The sequence below is a fragment of the Siniperca chuatsi genome, linkage group LG2 (assembly GCF_020085105.1).
Source record: "Siniperca chuatsi isolate FFG_IHB_CAS linkage group LG2, ASM2008510v1, whole genome shotgun sequence".
NCBI classification, from domain to species: Eukaryota; Metazoa; Chordata; class Actinopteri; order Centrarchiformes; family Sinipercidae; genus Siniperca; species Siniperca chuatsi.
Genome location: NC_058043.1, coordinates 23,290,677 through 23,303,306, shown reverse-complemented (window position 1 = coordinate 23,303,306; position 12,630 = coordinate 23,290,677). Strand labels below are relative to the sequence as shown.

The 12,630-nt window shown below is 40.9% G+C and overlaps 1 protein-coding gene across 6 annotated transcripts; it reads right to left on the bottom strand.

Annotated features, from left to right (window-relative positions):
• Positions 1 to 1,473: 1,473 nt before the first annotated feature.
• LOC122869020 (protein unc-119 homolog B-like) lies at positions 1,474 to 11,683 on the bottom strand. Of its 6 annotated transcripts, XM_044181554.1 has the most exons (7): positions 10,755 to 11,683; positions 9,581 to 9,694; positions 9,205 to 9,304; positions 8,808 to 8,980; positions 4,283 to 4,350; positions 2,049 to 2,264; positions 1,474 to 1,690 (listed from the first exon to the last, which is right to left on the bottom strand). In XM_044181554.1, the coding sequence occupies exons 1-6, from the start codon at positions 10,984 to 10,986 to the stop codon at positions 2,076 to 2,078; spliced, it is 876 nt and encodes a 291-aa protein (XP_044037489.1). In that variant the 5' UTR covers positions 10,987 to 11,683; the 3' UTR covers positions 1,474 to 1,690; positions 2,049 to 2,075. The 6 variants fall into 6 exon arrangements, 4 of the variants coding, with proteins under 4 accessions (XP_044037489.1, XP_044037480.1, XP_044037508.1 ...); XR_006376225.1 differs by lacking the exon at positions 4,283 to 4,350 and having other exon boundaries at positions 10,755 to 11,570; XM_044181545.1 differs by having other exon boundaries at positions 1,474 to 2,264.
• Between the last annotated feature and the right edge of the window lie 947 nt (positions 11,684 to 12,630).

Here is a 12,630-nt window from a genome sequence, read left to right as displayed (position 1 = left end):
CATAGATAAAACCATACAGGACCAGCATTTATTGTAGGCCTATGCATCTGTGCATAATAGGTTTTTAATCATTGACTAATACCTTGTCACTTAATAGTAATTGATCTACATTAACAACATTTATAGCTGGGTTTGAAGTATTACTGATGGAAAATGATGTCTACCTGTGGTGCCCGCTTAGGTCTCAGGTGAAATGAGGCGTCTGTAACCAGGATACTTGTTCCCAACCCATTTAGCCAGACACCAGACTACATAAAACAGCTAGTTGTATAAGAAGTCATTCTTGTAGCTTTAGATTGCATAGAGGTCAATGAGGTCCTGTTTCCTGAAAGGGGTTATGTTATGTTATGTTATGTTATGTTATGTTATGTTATGTTATGTTACTGTAAGTGATATTAAATGAGATGTGATGTGATCTTATATGGGATTTTATATATAATATTGTTGTATATGATGTGATGTGAGTTGTGATGTCATATTATATGATCTTATATGATGTAATGTGATATGATATGGATCTTACATGATGCCTATATGATGTGATGAGAGATGTTATGTCATAGTATGTGACAGTATGTGTATTCATTACCTTTACTCAATCCAACCCTCACTGCACCCTTGGCCAGATTCAGCTGTAATCCACCACATGTATTCATTCATTTTTAACCCGCACGTGTTTGAAGTCACCTCCTGGACTCATTTTCATCGTCATCAACATTAACCCCTCGTCAACAAAGTCTTTCATGGCCTAATGCAACCCCCCTTTTTGATTTCCACTCCATCCATCAATCATCCTTGCCTGGTCCAACCCTTAGCCCACCTGTTCCTGCTGCCCAGCTCTCATCCTAATCTATCACATCCAAAACAGCTGTGATCACCACTCTACCACCCTTCATCCAGTTCTTGCCCAATCACAGTTCACCCCTCATCTGAACCTGATCTTACCCATCCCTCCCTCTCTCTCTCTTTCTCTCTCTCTCTCACCCCACATGACAGGCCATCCTAACCAGCTAAGTGGCAGATTAGCAGCATTACCTCTAATTCAGCCACTCTCTCGGCTAGGGCAAGCCTGGTCAGCTGAGCAGTTTCGTCACATACCTCAGCTGCTCTAACAAAAGTGAAACAAGTGCTCACACAGTTATGTGAAATGCACTTGCTTAACTCATGAGATTGTGACCTTGATTCACAGGAAACCCAAAATCTCACAGCACACACATAATGCAGTCAAAAACAAATTTTTAAACTAACAAGATTCATGTAGGTTCGGGGGCTTTTGTGGGCCAAATGAAATGTAACAAGCTGATATTTATAAGTTTCTGTAGTTTGGATACTGTAATCTGATTACATTAGCACAGAATATCCCTTCAAAACCTGAACCGTTTTTGGTAATGATGAGTTAACACTCCCAGCATCACATGATGACCTGTGTATGTGCTGGTTCTGAGAGTTAATGTGTGTGTGTGTGTGTGTGTGTGTGTGTGTGTGTGTGTGTGTGTGTGTGTGTGTGTGTGTGTGTGTGTGTGTGAGGGGGAAGTCAGTGAGTGGAGGCAGATCAGGGGGAGGGTGTGACTGTGGCCCGGTGGACCATAGCCACAGAACAGTATGTAGGACAAGGCCTTGCACTAGCTAACCTATCCTGGCTGGAGCCATGGTTGGGCGTGCTGAATTTCTGCATGCATGATCAATGGCACTGAATAAAAAAGAGAGGAGAAAGACAGCGGCATGGGGGAGGGGATGGAACAAGTTAGAGCAATGTGAAAAGATACTGGAAGAATAAATCAAAAACACTTGGCTTTACTTCTGATCATAATACAAATGTAAGTAAATGTTTTTAAGTAATTATTCATTTGAACCCAACAAATACACACAAAAAGAGTGAAGAGGACAATTAAGATACGGAGATGTGTAGCTTTTGAGCAACTTGTTTCAGGAGCTTAAGCAACAGTTTTTCTGATTTTTAAATCTGGTAAAGTATGCGGAAAAGCAGAATTTACACAATTGTGTGTGTGTGTGGGTCAGTGTGTGACAAAGGTTTTCAGTATGCTCACATTGCACTTATTATTTCTGCCTTTGCTCTACACCATCTCCCACACTGTCTTGTTGTCACTCTGCCACCTTAAAACACTGAGATAGTTTGTCCAATCCAAGTCTTCACTGCTTTTGTTTCCTTGACCACAGCTGACCCAGAGTGGGAACCCATTGTCTGTGAGCAACCTTTGACCTGCCAGGGCCTGGGACCTGCTCTCCACCACCCTCGAGGCAGTCTGAAAGAGAGTGGAGAATGGGAGTCGAGAGAAAAGAGTTAGAAAGGCGACTTCTGACATCTGAAAAGCTAGTAGCCGTGGCTCTGTCAGCCACATGCTTCAGCAGCAGCAGTTTTTAGAGTCAGAAGCCATCATTTGCATGTGATGCAAGATGTAAACGAGCAACAAGTAGTTCCAGGAAGACCTCAATGAATTAAATGCAGGCAATAGATAATGAAAAAAGACACAAGTGGAATGTTTGTTGATGGATAAAGACAAACAGAGCAAGCAAAAAAGTTTTTTAAAGCGGAAGCCAGGAGGCCATTTTAAAGTGCTCCATTTGCTGTTGCTGTTGTTTCCACCTGGCAGGTGGCGAGCCAAAGAAATCATTATATGAGAGAGAAGAAGGGAGGAAACAAGCACACCTGTGGTTGCACCAGGAGCCCCACCTCCGTTCTCCGATCACAATCCCTCCATCCCCCAGGCGAAGGTGTGGCAAAGGGAGAGAGACAAAGGGAGGAGAGAAAGGGAGAGGAAGGAAGAGATTGTGAGGGAGATTTACAGGCCTCTTCAGCAGTTGACTGAGGGTTAAGTTAACCTTTTATTAATCGCACACAAAACAATCTGGACTGACGGTGCTGGAAGACTCTGAAAGGCTTCTGAAGGCGGCTGTGGGCTTCCTGCGAGCACAAACAGACCACAACCTATTTACCCTGATGACACAAGACTATTTCTGTCTGTCGGCTGTATGAGTGTAAGCAGCAGCAGCAGCAGCAGCATTGGAGATCTACACTGTAATACCACACAGACTGTTGGGCAGACAAACGCAGGGAAACACACAGACACACACACAGACACAAAATAGAAGCCGCACAAAGGCTTCTGGTTACAAATCCACAGAGACCTAACACTTAAAGACACATTGTCAATACTGCACTTGCCACCTTTGAAATTGGTATGGGAGTCACAGTTTGTTAAATGGACTCTGTCTATCCATCACTGTTGTGCTGAGTGCATTATTAACTCCCAGACAACTAATTATCTGTTATCTTTTGTCACATCTACTAAGATTTGCTTGGCATGACATTAAATTACAGCATCCATTCAATCCAAAATGAGATGCTCATTTAAAAGTGACACATACTTAAAGTGCTTATTTTTAAAAGTGTACTTTCTTGGTTAACACTATTGGCATTTTAAAAGGTAGCAGTGATGATGAATTAGCTTTTTTTTTTAAACCTCTAAATGGATGTTTATTCATATTTACATGCACCATCCTTTATGTTTGCACCTTCACGTCTGCCCTGACCTCTTTCAGGGGGGTGATGTCACTAAGCAATTGCTGGAAATGACATCATCACACATACAGAAGGAGTCACGACCATCTTCGAGACTATCATCGTGCCAACTTAGAAGAGAGGACTGTGCCGTGACTCATCATCTCTTTGTCGGAAGACGCGCCGCAGGGAATGTTGTGTTAACACATGATGGATTTCACACCAGGGCCTCGGAGGCCGAGGACGAGGACGCGTGTATACAGTGTGTATATGTAAGAGAGAGAGAGTGGATGGATGGTGTTTTTTTTTAAGGGAGGGTGGTGATTCAAGAGAGAGAGTTTTGTTGGTAGCAAGAAATCCATGCCACCTCTCTCCAAAGTATCTTAGAGACACACACACAAGTGGAGTTGCAGTGCGTCCCTGTATTTCTTTTAATCCTTTTTCCACTCCCCCCTCCATTTCTTTTCACAGGACCTATCAACGCCATTCCTAGTTGCTATTTATAGGAGACCACTGTCCCCCCTGTCCCCCTGCCTGAGTGTAGATCTGTGTGTGTGAGAGAGTGTATGTGTGTTTCAGGGGAACCTCAGTAAACCAGTGCTTTTCACTGCTAATCTCAATGTGGTGTGATTCACTGAACAGGATATATGGGAGGGCCAGTTACAAAGATAGGTGTGTGTGTGTGTGTGTGTGTGTGTGTGTGTGTGTGTGTGTGTGTGCTAGTGTGTAGGGGGAGGGGTGAATGAGGTTGATTTATCCCACCTGTCCACTTGTTTCCGGTGCGTGCGTGTCGATCCACAACTGACTGCTGAAATGTATTCCACGAAGGCCTGGGAACACACAAATCATCCCTGGAAAGTTGGAAAGTGTGTGTATTCATTGCTGTGGATGTGTCAGTGCGTGTGCATATGCTAATTGTAAACACTCAAACTGGATATATTGTGATTTGAATGGCACCAACACGTGGTTCAGTACAGTACAGCTGCTTTACTTGCGTGCTTCAGTGTGCAGGCCCTACAGCCTGATGGAAGGCTGTGGTTATTGATTCATGAGCTCACAGTTAAATTGTGCCCTGCTTTGTGATCTAATCAGCAACTGACACATTGGATCTTCACACCATTATTTTTTTCTGCATTTTAAAGGGGTAGTTCACTTTTTGGAGAAGAGTGTGTAAACTTATGGATGCCTTTTTAAAATGCCATGTGTTGGATAGATGACAATCATCAATTTTAAAGTAATTAAATAAGCAATGTAACAAAGAGAAATTCAGTTTTGTTAAGGGGGTAATGGTATAAAGGAAGTGACCACTGATACTACTTTACTGCATACAACTCAATGTGTCAGTGAGAACACCAAAAAGTATAGAGAGACAGTACTGAAGCAAGAGTTAAATAGAAAGGATTCAGCTGGAGAAAAGATAAATGAAAGCGCCATGCATAGAAAAGTAAAAGCAACCGGATTAGTAGGTAAACAGGAAAGGGCGACTAAGAAGCAGAGGGTGTATGTATTCTTATATATTTCAGTTTGTGTTTCAGTGTGTGTGTATGTGTGTGCAGCTGTGCTGTGGCAGAGTGAAGGGAGGAGAGAGCAGAGGGGGTCCATTGTGGCTCTTTGTGTGGCTCAGATTGTCCTCTTCTCTGGGAAAGTGGAAACTCAACACTCCTCTCCAGAGGTCTGGTTACCAGGTGAGAGAGGAGGAAAGAAAAGGGAAAAACAGAGCGGGAGAGCGAGGGAGGGAGAGCTGCATAGGTGTGGAGAGAGAAACAGAAAAGGAGAGGCGAGGGAGAAAAGACCATGAGATTTTGGGCATGAGAATTGGAAAGAGAGATGGAAACTGAGAGAGATCAACAGATGAACACAGAGATAGGAAGAAACAGCCTGAGAAAGAATAAACAGAGGCTCAGATGTTGGTTTTAATCCCACAAGACTGCAAAAATGGATGATCAAAGTAAGAATCCTGAACAAATTTACAAATGTATTGCATGCTATGCTAGCTCATCACATGTGGCCTGTAGATAAAAGTAATGATGTGGAATTAAAATGATATCATCAGTGTTATGTCCCCTCTGCAGTGAAACCATAGTCATAGACGGCTATAAAGGGATCAGATCATGACCTCATCTGATGTTTTAAGCAAATACCAGATATGAATGTCAACATGTTCCAGCATAATAATAAAAACCGCCGCTGTGATCTTTTCCACAATCAAACATGAAACTAAACTGAAACCAGTGGCACTCATTTATAACCTAGTTATAATATAACTCCTCCTAGTGGCCACTTTTGGGACTTTACTTCTTGTCCTACCAAAATCAGCTCAACTTTTCTCACCCTCAGAAATCAAAACAAACATCACATATCTTGTATCTGAAAATGTACATTTATTTTGTTTTATCACTTTTTACAAACTATACATATATATATATATTTTTTATTTTTTTTTATTTTTTTTTTTACAAACACCACCTTTAACCCTGAACACCAAAGTTTACAAAGTACAAAGAGGGAGTACACTATCTAGCTAGAAGAAAGACTCAGTTTCCAGACATATTCCAACTTGATTTTGATGTTTTAAGACATGCGCGATAAGGGAATGATTAAAAAATACAGCTAATTAAACTGGGCAAAAAGGACCAAGTACACTTCTTTTTCATTTTTTTCCACACTGATAAATTTTTACAAAGCTTTTCCTTTTTTTTTTTTGCTTATATCATCACATGCATTATATCACATCTTTTCTGCCACTCTCTGAACTTGTGAGTATTTTCTACTTGAATTTGTACTTGAGGTTATCGTCTTTTATTTCGTTACCAGTTCTATTTCCATGTTGCTATCAACCAGAGAAAACTGTTAAATAGAAAAACAGTAATAATCTCAGAGACCGTTGATCAAAATCTTATACAGTACTATTAGTGATGTGTCTGTGTGTGTATGAAAGCGAGAGAGGAGAGGGAGATGGGGAGGGGATCGCAGGAGTGACCATGTGTGTTTGACAGGAGTGTTTTTGTGGATGGTTTCTCTCTTTCTCCCCCGATATTGTCTGGAGTGGATTGTGGAGGCGGTAGCTCCGAGAACAGCTGCTTCTGACAAACACTGCGTAAACACTATGTGTGTCACTTGGGGATTGGGTGTGTGTATGTATGTGTGTGTGAGTGTGTGTTGAGGGGGTGGTAGGACACTTTTAAAATTGCTAAGAGGAGACTAGCCATCTATCTAATAACCATTTGGTCTGTTTGAGACACATGTCACACGGCCACTAGAGTGATGAGTCCTCATTTGGTTTGAAAAACAGATCCGACTATAATTAAAAACAGATAAATTCACCCGTTTTGAACGTTTTTCTAACAGAAGCTTCCTGTTTGGACATCAGAGCAGATACTGATATTGACCTCCTGCAATATCGAATACACCCCCTGAAAATGATTGCAATGAATGGCAATTCATCTTTACAAACACAAGAGGCAATTCAACCGTGTCTGTAGCTAGTTGTGCATGTATGAGAGAATGAACTGTCTGTATGTTTAGCCATGTACATGCGTGTGTGTATATGTATATCTATTAATGTGAGTACGTGTGTGCATGTACTTGTTTGTGTGTGTGTTTATGTCTGTGTTTGCATGCTAGCAGGCAGATATCACTGTCCTCCGTTATAAGCATAGTCTGCCTTGTTGTGCATGACCAGTCTGTTCTCGACGAAATAGAAGCTGTCTGAACGGGTCTCATAAGGACAATCCACCATCTGACGGACTGAAAAACAGACAACACATGCATGTCATCGATCCCAACAAAGGCTTTTTTAAATTTCCAAGCATTTAGAACCGATTGTATAAAAACAAAACAAAAAACCTGAAATGACTGGGTCAGTGATATTGATTAAGCAGTCGAAATGTTTAAATGCTTAGGAGGCTCTGTTGCTCAGAGGGGAGAGCTTTGATTCACATTGGGGCCGCCATTGGGAACAAATGGCACTGATGTCCCTCCATAATAACAATAATATCACAACACAACCAGTAGTGCTGGATAGGCAGTTAATGAGGAAAATAATGCATTAGCAAATATTAATGAGACCATAGTTGTCACCACATAACACAAGTGGCTTTATATGAACTTTTTATGTCATAGCATTAAAGGACAGTTTCAGATTTATTTACGTCTGTCTGATACTCACGTGCACATTTCGTACACTGTAAGAGTTACTGGCCGCTGTAATCATTCCTCTGCGCCATGCTGTACTGGCCTTGAAGCAATCCCTTCCTAAAGCAACTACATTGTGAAACATAGAGGACAGAATCCACAGTCTTTGTTCCGCTTTCAGTGTTCAGCCTAAGCCAACATGAGGCTTGAGCAGTTTTAAGTTAGCCAAATCAAGTGGGTCTCCTGCAAAGTTAGATATTTTAGGATGAAATTCCTTCTTTGTGTTTCCCCCCGGGCAGCGTTTCCTTGCTGAACTGCGGCGGCGGGGTACTTCTTGGTGGTTGCATTTAGGTTTGACGCTGGGACACAACACTGGCAATAAACCTAGATGGACTACAGGGAAGAAGATACCCACTTGTAAGCTCAGACTGCTGAAGCCTCTTTATGGCCAGTATGGAGTGGAGGAATGATTGCAGCGACCAATAACTCTTTCAGCATACATGTGGCATATAGGTATTGTATTCAGACTGACTTAAACAAAACATCTTAACCTATCCTTTATGAATTTAGAGCCATTTCAAGAAAACCACTTTTTATCATTAATATACACATTTGTGATGACATACCGTCCCATATACCATTAATGAGGGTCATAAAAATGTATGCATTCACAATATGGGGTGATATTTTGGATAAAATTATCCAACACACAGCATGAATACTGTATGTTAAGTCGAGCAAAATTGTGAATGTGACATGGCTAGAATAACAGATTAAAGATCTTGTTGTTAAAGTGCATATCCCCGCCCCTCACACACTTGCTCAATTGTTACTTAATACATACTTGTGTTAAATGCTCCACTGTGACATGTGACAGGGAAGGAGTCACAAATCTCCTTTAAGGAAATATCATTAGCAAGAACTACTGATCTGTTCTTATGGTATTTGCACTGAACACAGATCTTCTATCTTCTCCAAGAGATTCAACATTTGGAAAAGGTGACACAAACTTATCTGAGCTACAGTGACATCATATATACATACAATATACTTCCATATAATCATAATATGGAATCTTTTTTTAACATAATCGTATTTGAGGAATGTTTAGGTTTTACTCCTAATGGCTGTGGGTTGGGAAAAGATGACTCACCCAGGCTCTCAGACAGCTGAGGGAACTCGTAGATGTGCTCACAGGTGTTACGGCTGTTTGGGATACAGAAGCCAAAGTCAAAGTCAAAGCTCTTCAGCAGGTGATCGCGGAAGTAGTGCCTCTCAATCATGCGGAAGTTGTTTAGAGGACGGTTTCCAACTGTGAATTCCACTCTGATTGAATAATTCAAGGAGAAGGGAGACTCAGATGTTACAACAGTAGGTCTGTTCTTGTGTAATAATAATGTTAATACAATCACACTGCACTGGTCCAAATTAGGTAATTTGAAATGTGTCTAGCTGACAGAGACAATGCTGCAATTGTTTTCAGTGTTTGTGTATGGAACAGGTGAGTGTGTTTTTCTTAGGTGTGTGTTGGTGATGTGTGAGTCACTCACGTTGCTCCCACGGTCCTCAGTTGCAGGAAGGCTGGGGTGAACTGGTAGCGTACAAATCGGCCCGCGCTGGCGTCTGCCTCTCTGTTCTCCTCATCGTCGTCTGAGACCCACAACACAGGACCGAGACATTTGAAATAATTCACACTGAGGGCTATTTTTGAGCCAAATAACCAGCGATGGATGTTTCTGGACCTGACCACTTGCTTAGAGACATTCATTTTAAGCTAATAATAATGAGAAGAAGCTGTCAGCACGGTCAGTACATTCATTTTTGAAGGGCTCAGAAGCCAGATACTTTGCAGTCAACGGCTTCATTTGCATTACAGAACAAAACGCTAAAATAAAACAGTACAAGGAGCGGGATAATACACGTTACCTGTATGTGGGGGTTTGGCAATCTCAAACAGGACAGTGCTGGTCTCCAGGTCTCTGATCTTAAAGCGTACAAAGTCGATGTTATAAATATTGTCCTCGGGTTTACAGAGGTACCCTGCAACAATGACAGACAGGAGTTATAAACATGGAAATGATTTTCAAGCCATTGTTGTTAATATGTACACCCTTAAAGCACAGACAGGCTGCTTTGACAAGCACAAAGATAACATACAAAACACTGTGCTGGACTTTGTTAACACTCAGATGACTCAGATGGTTTTGCATGTACAAAGACACACGCAACTTTACATAGACATATAAACCCTAACCATCAAATATGATAAGATAAGACAGAGCTTTAATGATCACTGTGGGGCTACTGTGTCATTACAGAGTTTACAGGAAAACAGGCACATATGAAGCCAGCAAGAATGTATGGCATTATGAACGATGCCACGACGTGAATGATTAAAAACACTGATTATGACTTTACAATTTCATTATGTCATAAACAGTGCCCCTTTCTCATAAGAGGGAGATGACGTGCTTAATTTAATCTTCACAGTTTCTTTTCCTTTCAAATTTCACATGTTGCCTCAGCAGCTGTAAATATAGGCTACAACATTGATGAGAATCTCCCATGTTGTCATTTTTTGTATTTTTTTTTTTTCTTAATTACATGCAGAAAGTCTTCCTGATCAGTCCTGGCTGTGATGTTACAGTGGTGCTCTGTAAGGTCATTTGCATTTGACATTTTGAAGAGTTTGATGTCATAGTAGGATTTTAGTACAATTAAAGTGACACCACAGAAAACCTTTATGTCACACAGGCATCATATTATTAAATCCCCAGTGTCCATTGAGCTGCTTTCAAATAATCCTAATGACGTCTGACAATTGTTTGTGATGTCAGATATGTATTTTCTCAGTTAATTATAACAGATAGCCTATAATACAATACCATACTAATCTTATCTCCATTTGACAGCCACGTAAGCCTGCTCAACTGGACGTCATTTGTTCTAATTTTATGTAATGAGTAGATTAAATGGATTCTGGAGGTTGTAGAGACTAGTTGTAGTTACATTATGTTCAGATACTTCACTCAGCATAGGTAGCACATTAAGTATCAGAGGTCCACGTAAACAACAAAAGACATTAGAGAGAGCCTCAAACCTCGCGTAGCCACCCGCAGTCCTAGCACATCCTCCGGCGTGATGTGTCCACTCTGTGTCCGCAGGTCTTCCTCCGTGACGGGCCTGCTGTCCACCTGGCTCCTCCGGGACTTGAGCCTCTTCAGAACCCCTCCGCCAGGCTTGCGGTCCCGCGGAGGAGCCGCAGTGCTGTGCCCGCCGCCGGAGACATTTTCAGCAACAGGCGCGTCGCTGCGGGCTTTGGCTCCGCTCATCGTTCTTCGGCTTCCCTTCTGTTTTCACGAGTGCCTTCTGTCTTCCTCTCTGATAAATGCTAGAAGAAGAAGATGGCGTCGTGGATGTCGAATGCCGAGAGAACTGTCTGTGAACGGTCAAGCTCTTGTTTTTGTAAGCACATGCTGTACAGTTGCCATGACAACTCGTCCGGTGAGCCAGAGGAGGGTGTGAAGGGGTTTCTCGAAACGTCCACCAGGGGGCGATGGACAACCCCTCAGCTCCCCAAGCCTACCTGAAAATACTGAAATATGTACACATGTATTAACAATACTACTACAATTACTACTACTAATAATAATTATGATGATGATGATGATGATGATGATGATGTTAAAATAAGTAGGCTATTGTCTTTGTTGTATTGTGACAAATATATGATTAGCAGGAGAAAATGTAATTAAAGTATTCAAAGTAAAAGTACTCAATGCAGGAAAATGGCCCCTGTGGCTGTTATGCTGTTACATATTATATCATTAGATTATTATTATTCATGTATTAACGTAAAAGCAACATTTTACTTTTGTAGTTGACTGCAACTAATGATTATTTTCATTTTGGATTAATCTGCTGATTATTTTATTGATTAATCGATTGATTGTTTGGTTTGTAGAATGTATTAAAATAGTGAGAAATGCCATCACAATTACTGAAAGCCTAAAGTGACACCTTCACAATGCTTGTTTTGTCCAACCAACAGTCCAAACCTCAAAATTATTCAAAAATAAATCAAAATAATTAAAAGGAAAAGCAGCAAATCCTCACATTTTGGAAAATGAACCCATGAAATGATTATGCATGAAAAATGGCTTAAACCTTTATCAAAAAAAGTTACTTTTCTGTCAATCAATGGAAATTGAATTGAATTGAATAGCCTATTTGATTAATCGACTAATTGTTTCAGCTTTACAGGTGTATACTGTTTAGGTTTAATTTATAACAAAAAATATTTTATAGGCTCTTCATATGTTTTGTTTGCCAAAATCTTAATTTGTAAAGTAACTAAAGCTGTCAGATAATTGTAGTGAAGTAAAAAGTACAACATTTCCCTCTGAAATGTAGTGGAATAGAAGTAGAAAGTTGCAAAAAAGAAAAGACTTCAAATTTGCAATGCAAAAATGCACACACACACACACACACATTCACACAGGTGAATTAATCTAAGAACTCTTATTTCTCAGATTTACTCTGTCATTTAACTTTTGTGTGGTGTTTCCTGCTCTAATGCGCTGGCAACGCAAATCAACGCTGTAAAGGCCCAGGTCTTACGCAAATGAGGGTTTAGTGTGTGAGAGGCTGAAGGGCACTTCCTGCTGTTAAGATGCCCCAGGTAGCCTCAGCACTCTCCATAAAGCGGTGAGCTGCATGGATCCAATTCCTTTTCACTTTGTGTAAAGTGGCTTTTCGCCACAGTCAGAACCCGTTTAACCAGTCAATTGAATAGCGCACTTTCGTCAAGCTACAATGAATTAATAGAGCACTTCCGGTCCGAATTTTCGAAATAAAATAACCCACTGTAGCACTTAACAAATTTACAGTCCTGCTGATGTTCCAAATTATGGCGAGACACTTCAGCCTATTCATCGAGTTCATTTTTGTATTTTTTTGGCTATATCTAAGCAATA

What these genes read in the sequence shown, in the direction of transcription:
- LOC122869020 (XM_044181545.1), bottom strand. Translation starts at nt 10,986, where the DNA reads ATGAGCGGAGCCAAAGCCCGCAGCGACGCGCCTGTTGCTGAAAATGTC. An exon ending in ACTGCGGGTGGCTACGCGAG is followed by an intron (nt 9,695 to 10,754) that starts GTTTGAGGCTCT and finishes TCATTGTTGCAG; the next exon opens with GGTACCTCTGTAAACCCGAG. An exon ending in TGCCAAACCCCCACATACAG is followed by an intron (nt 9,305 to 9,580) that starts GTAACGTGTATT and finishes TGTGGGTCTCAG; the next exon opens with ACGACGATGAGGAGAACAGA.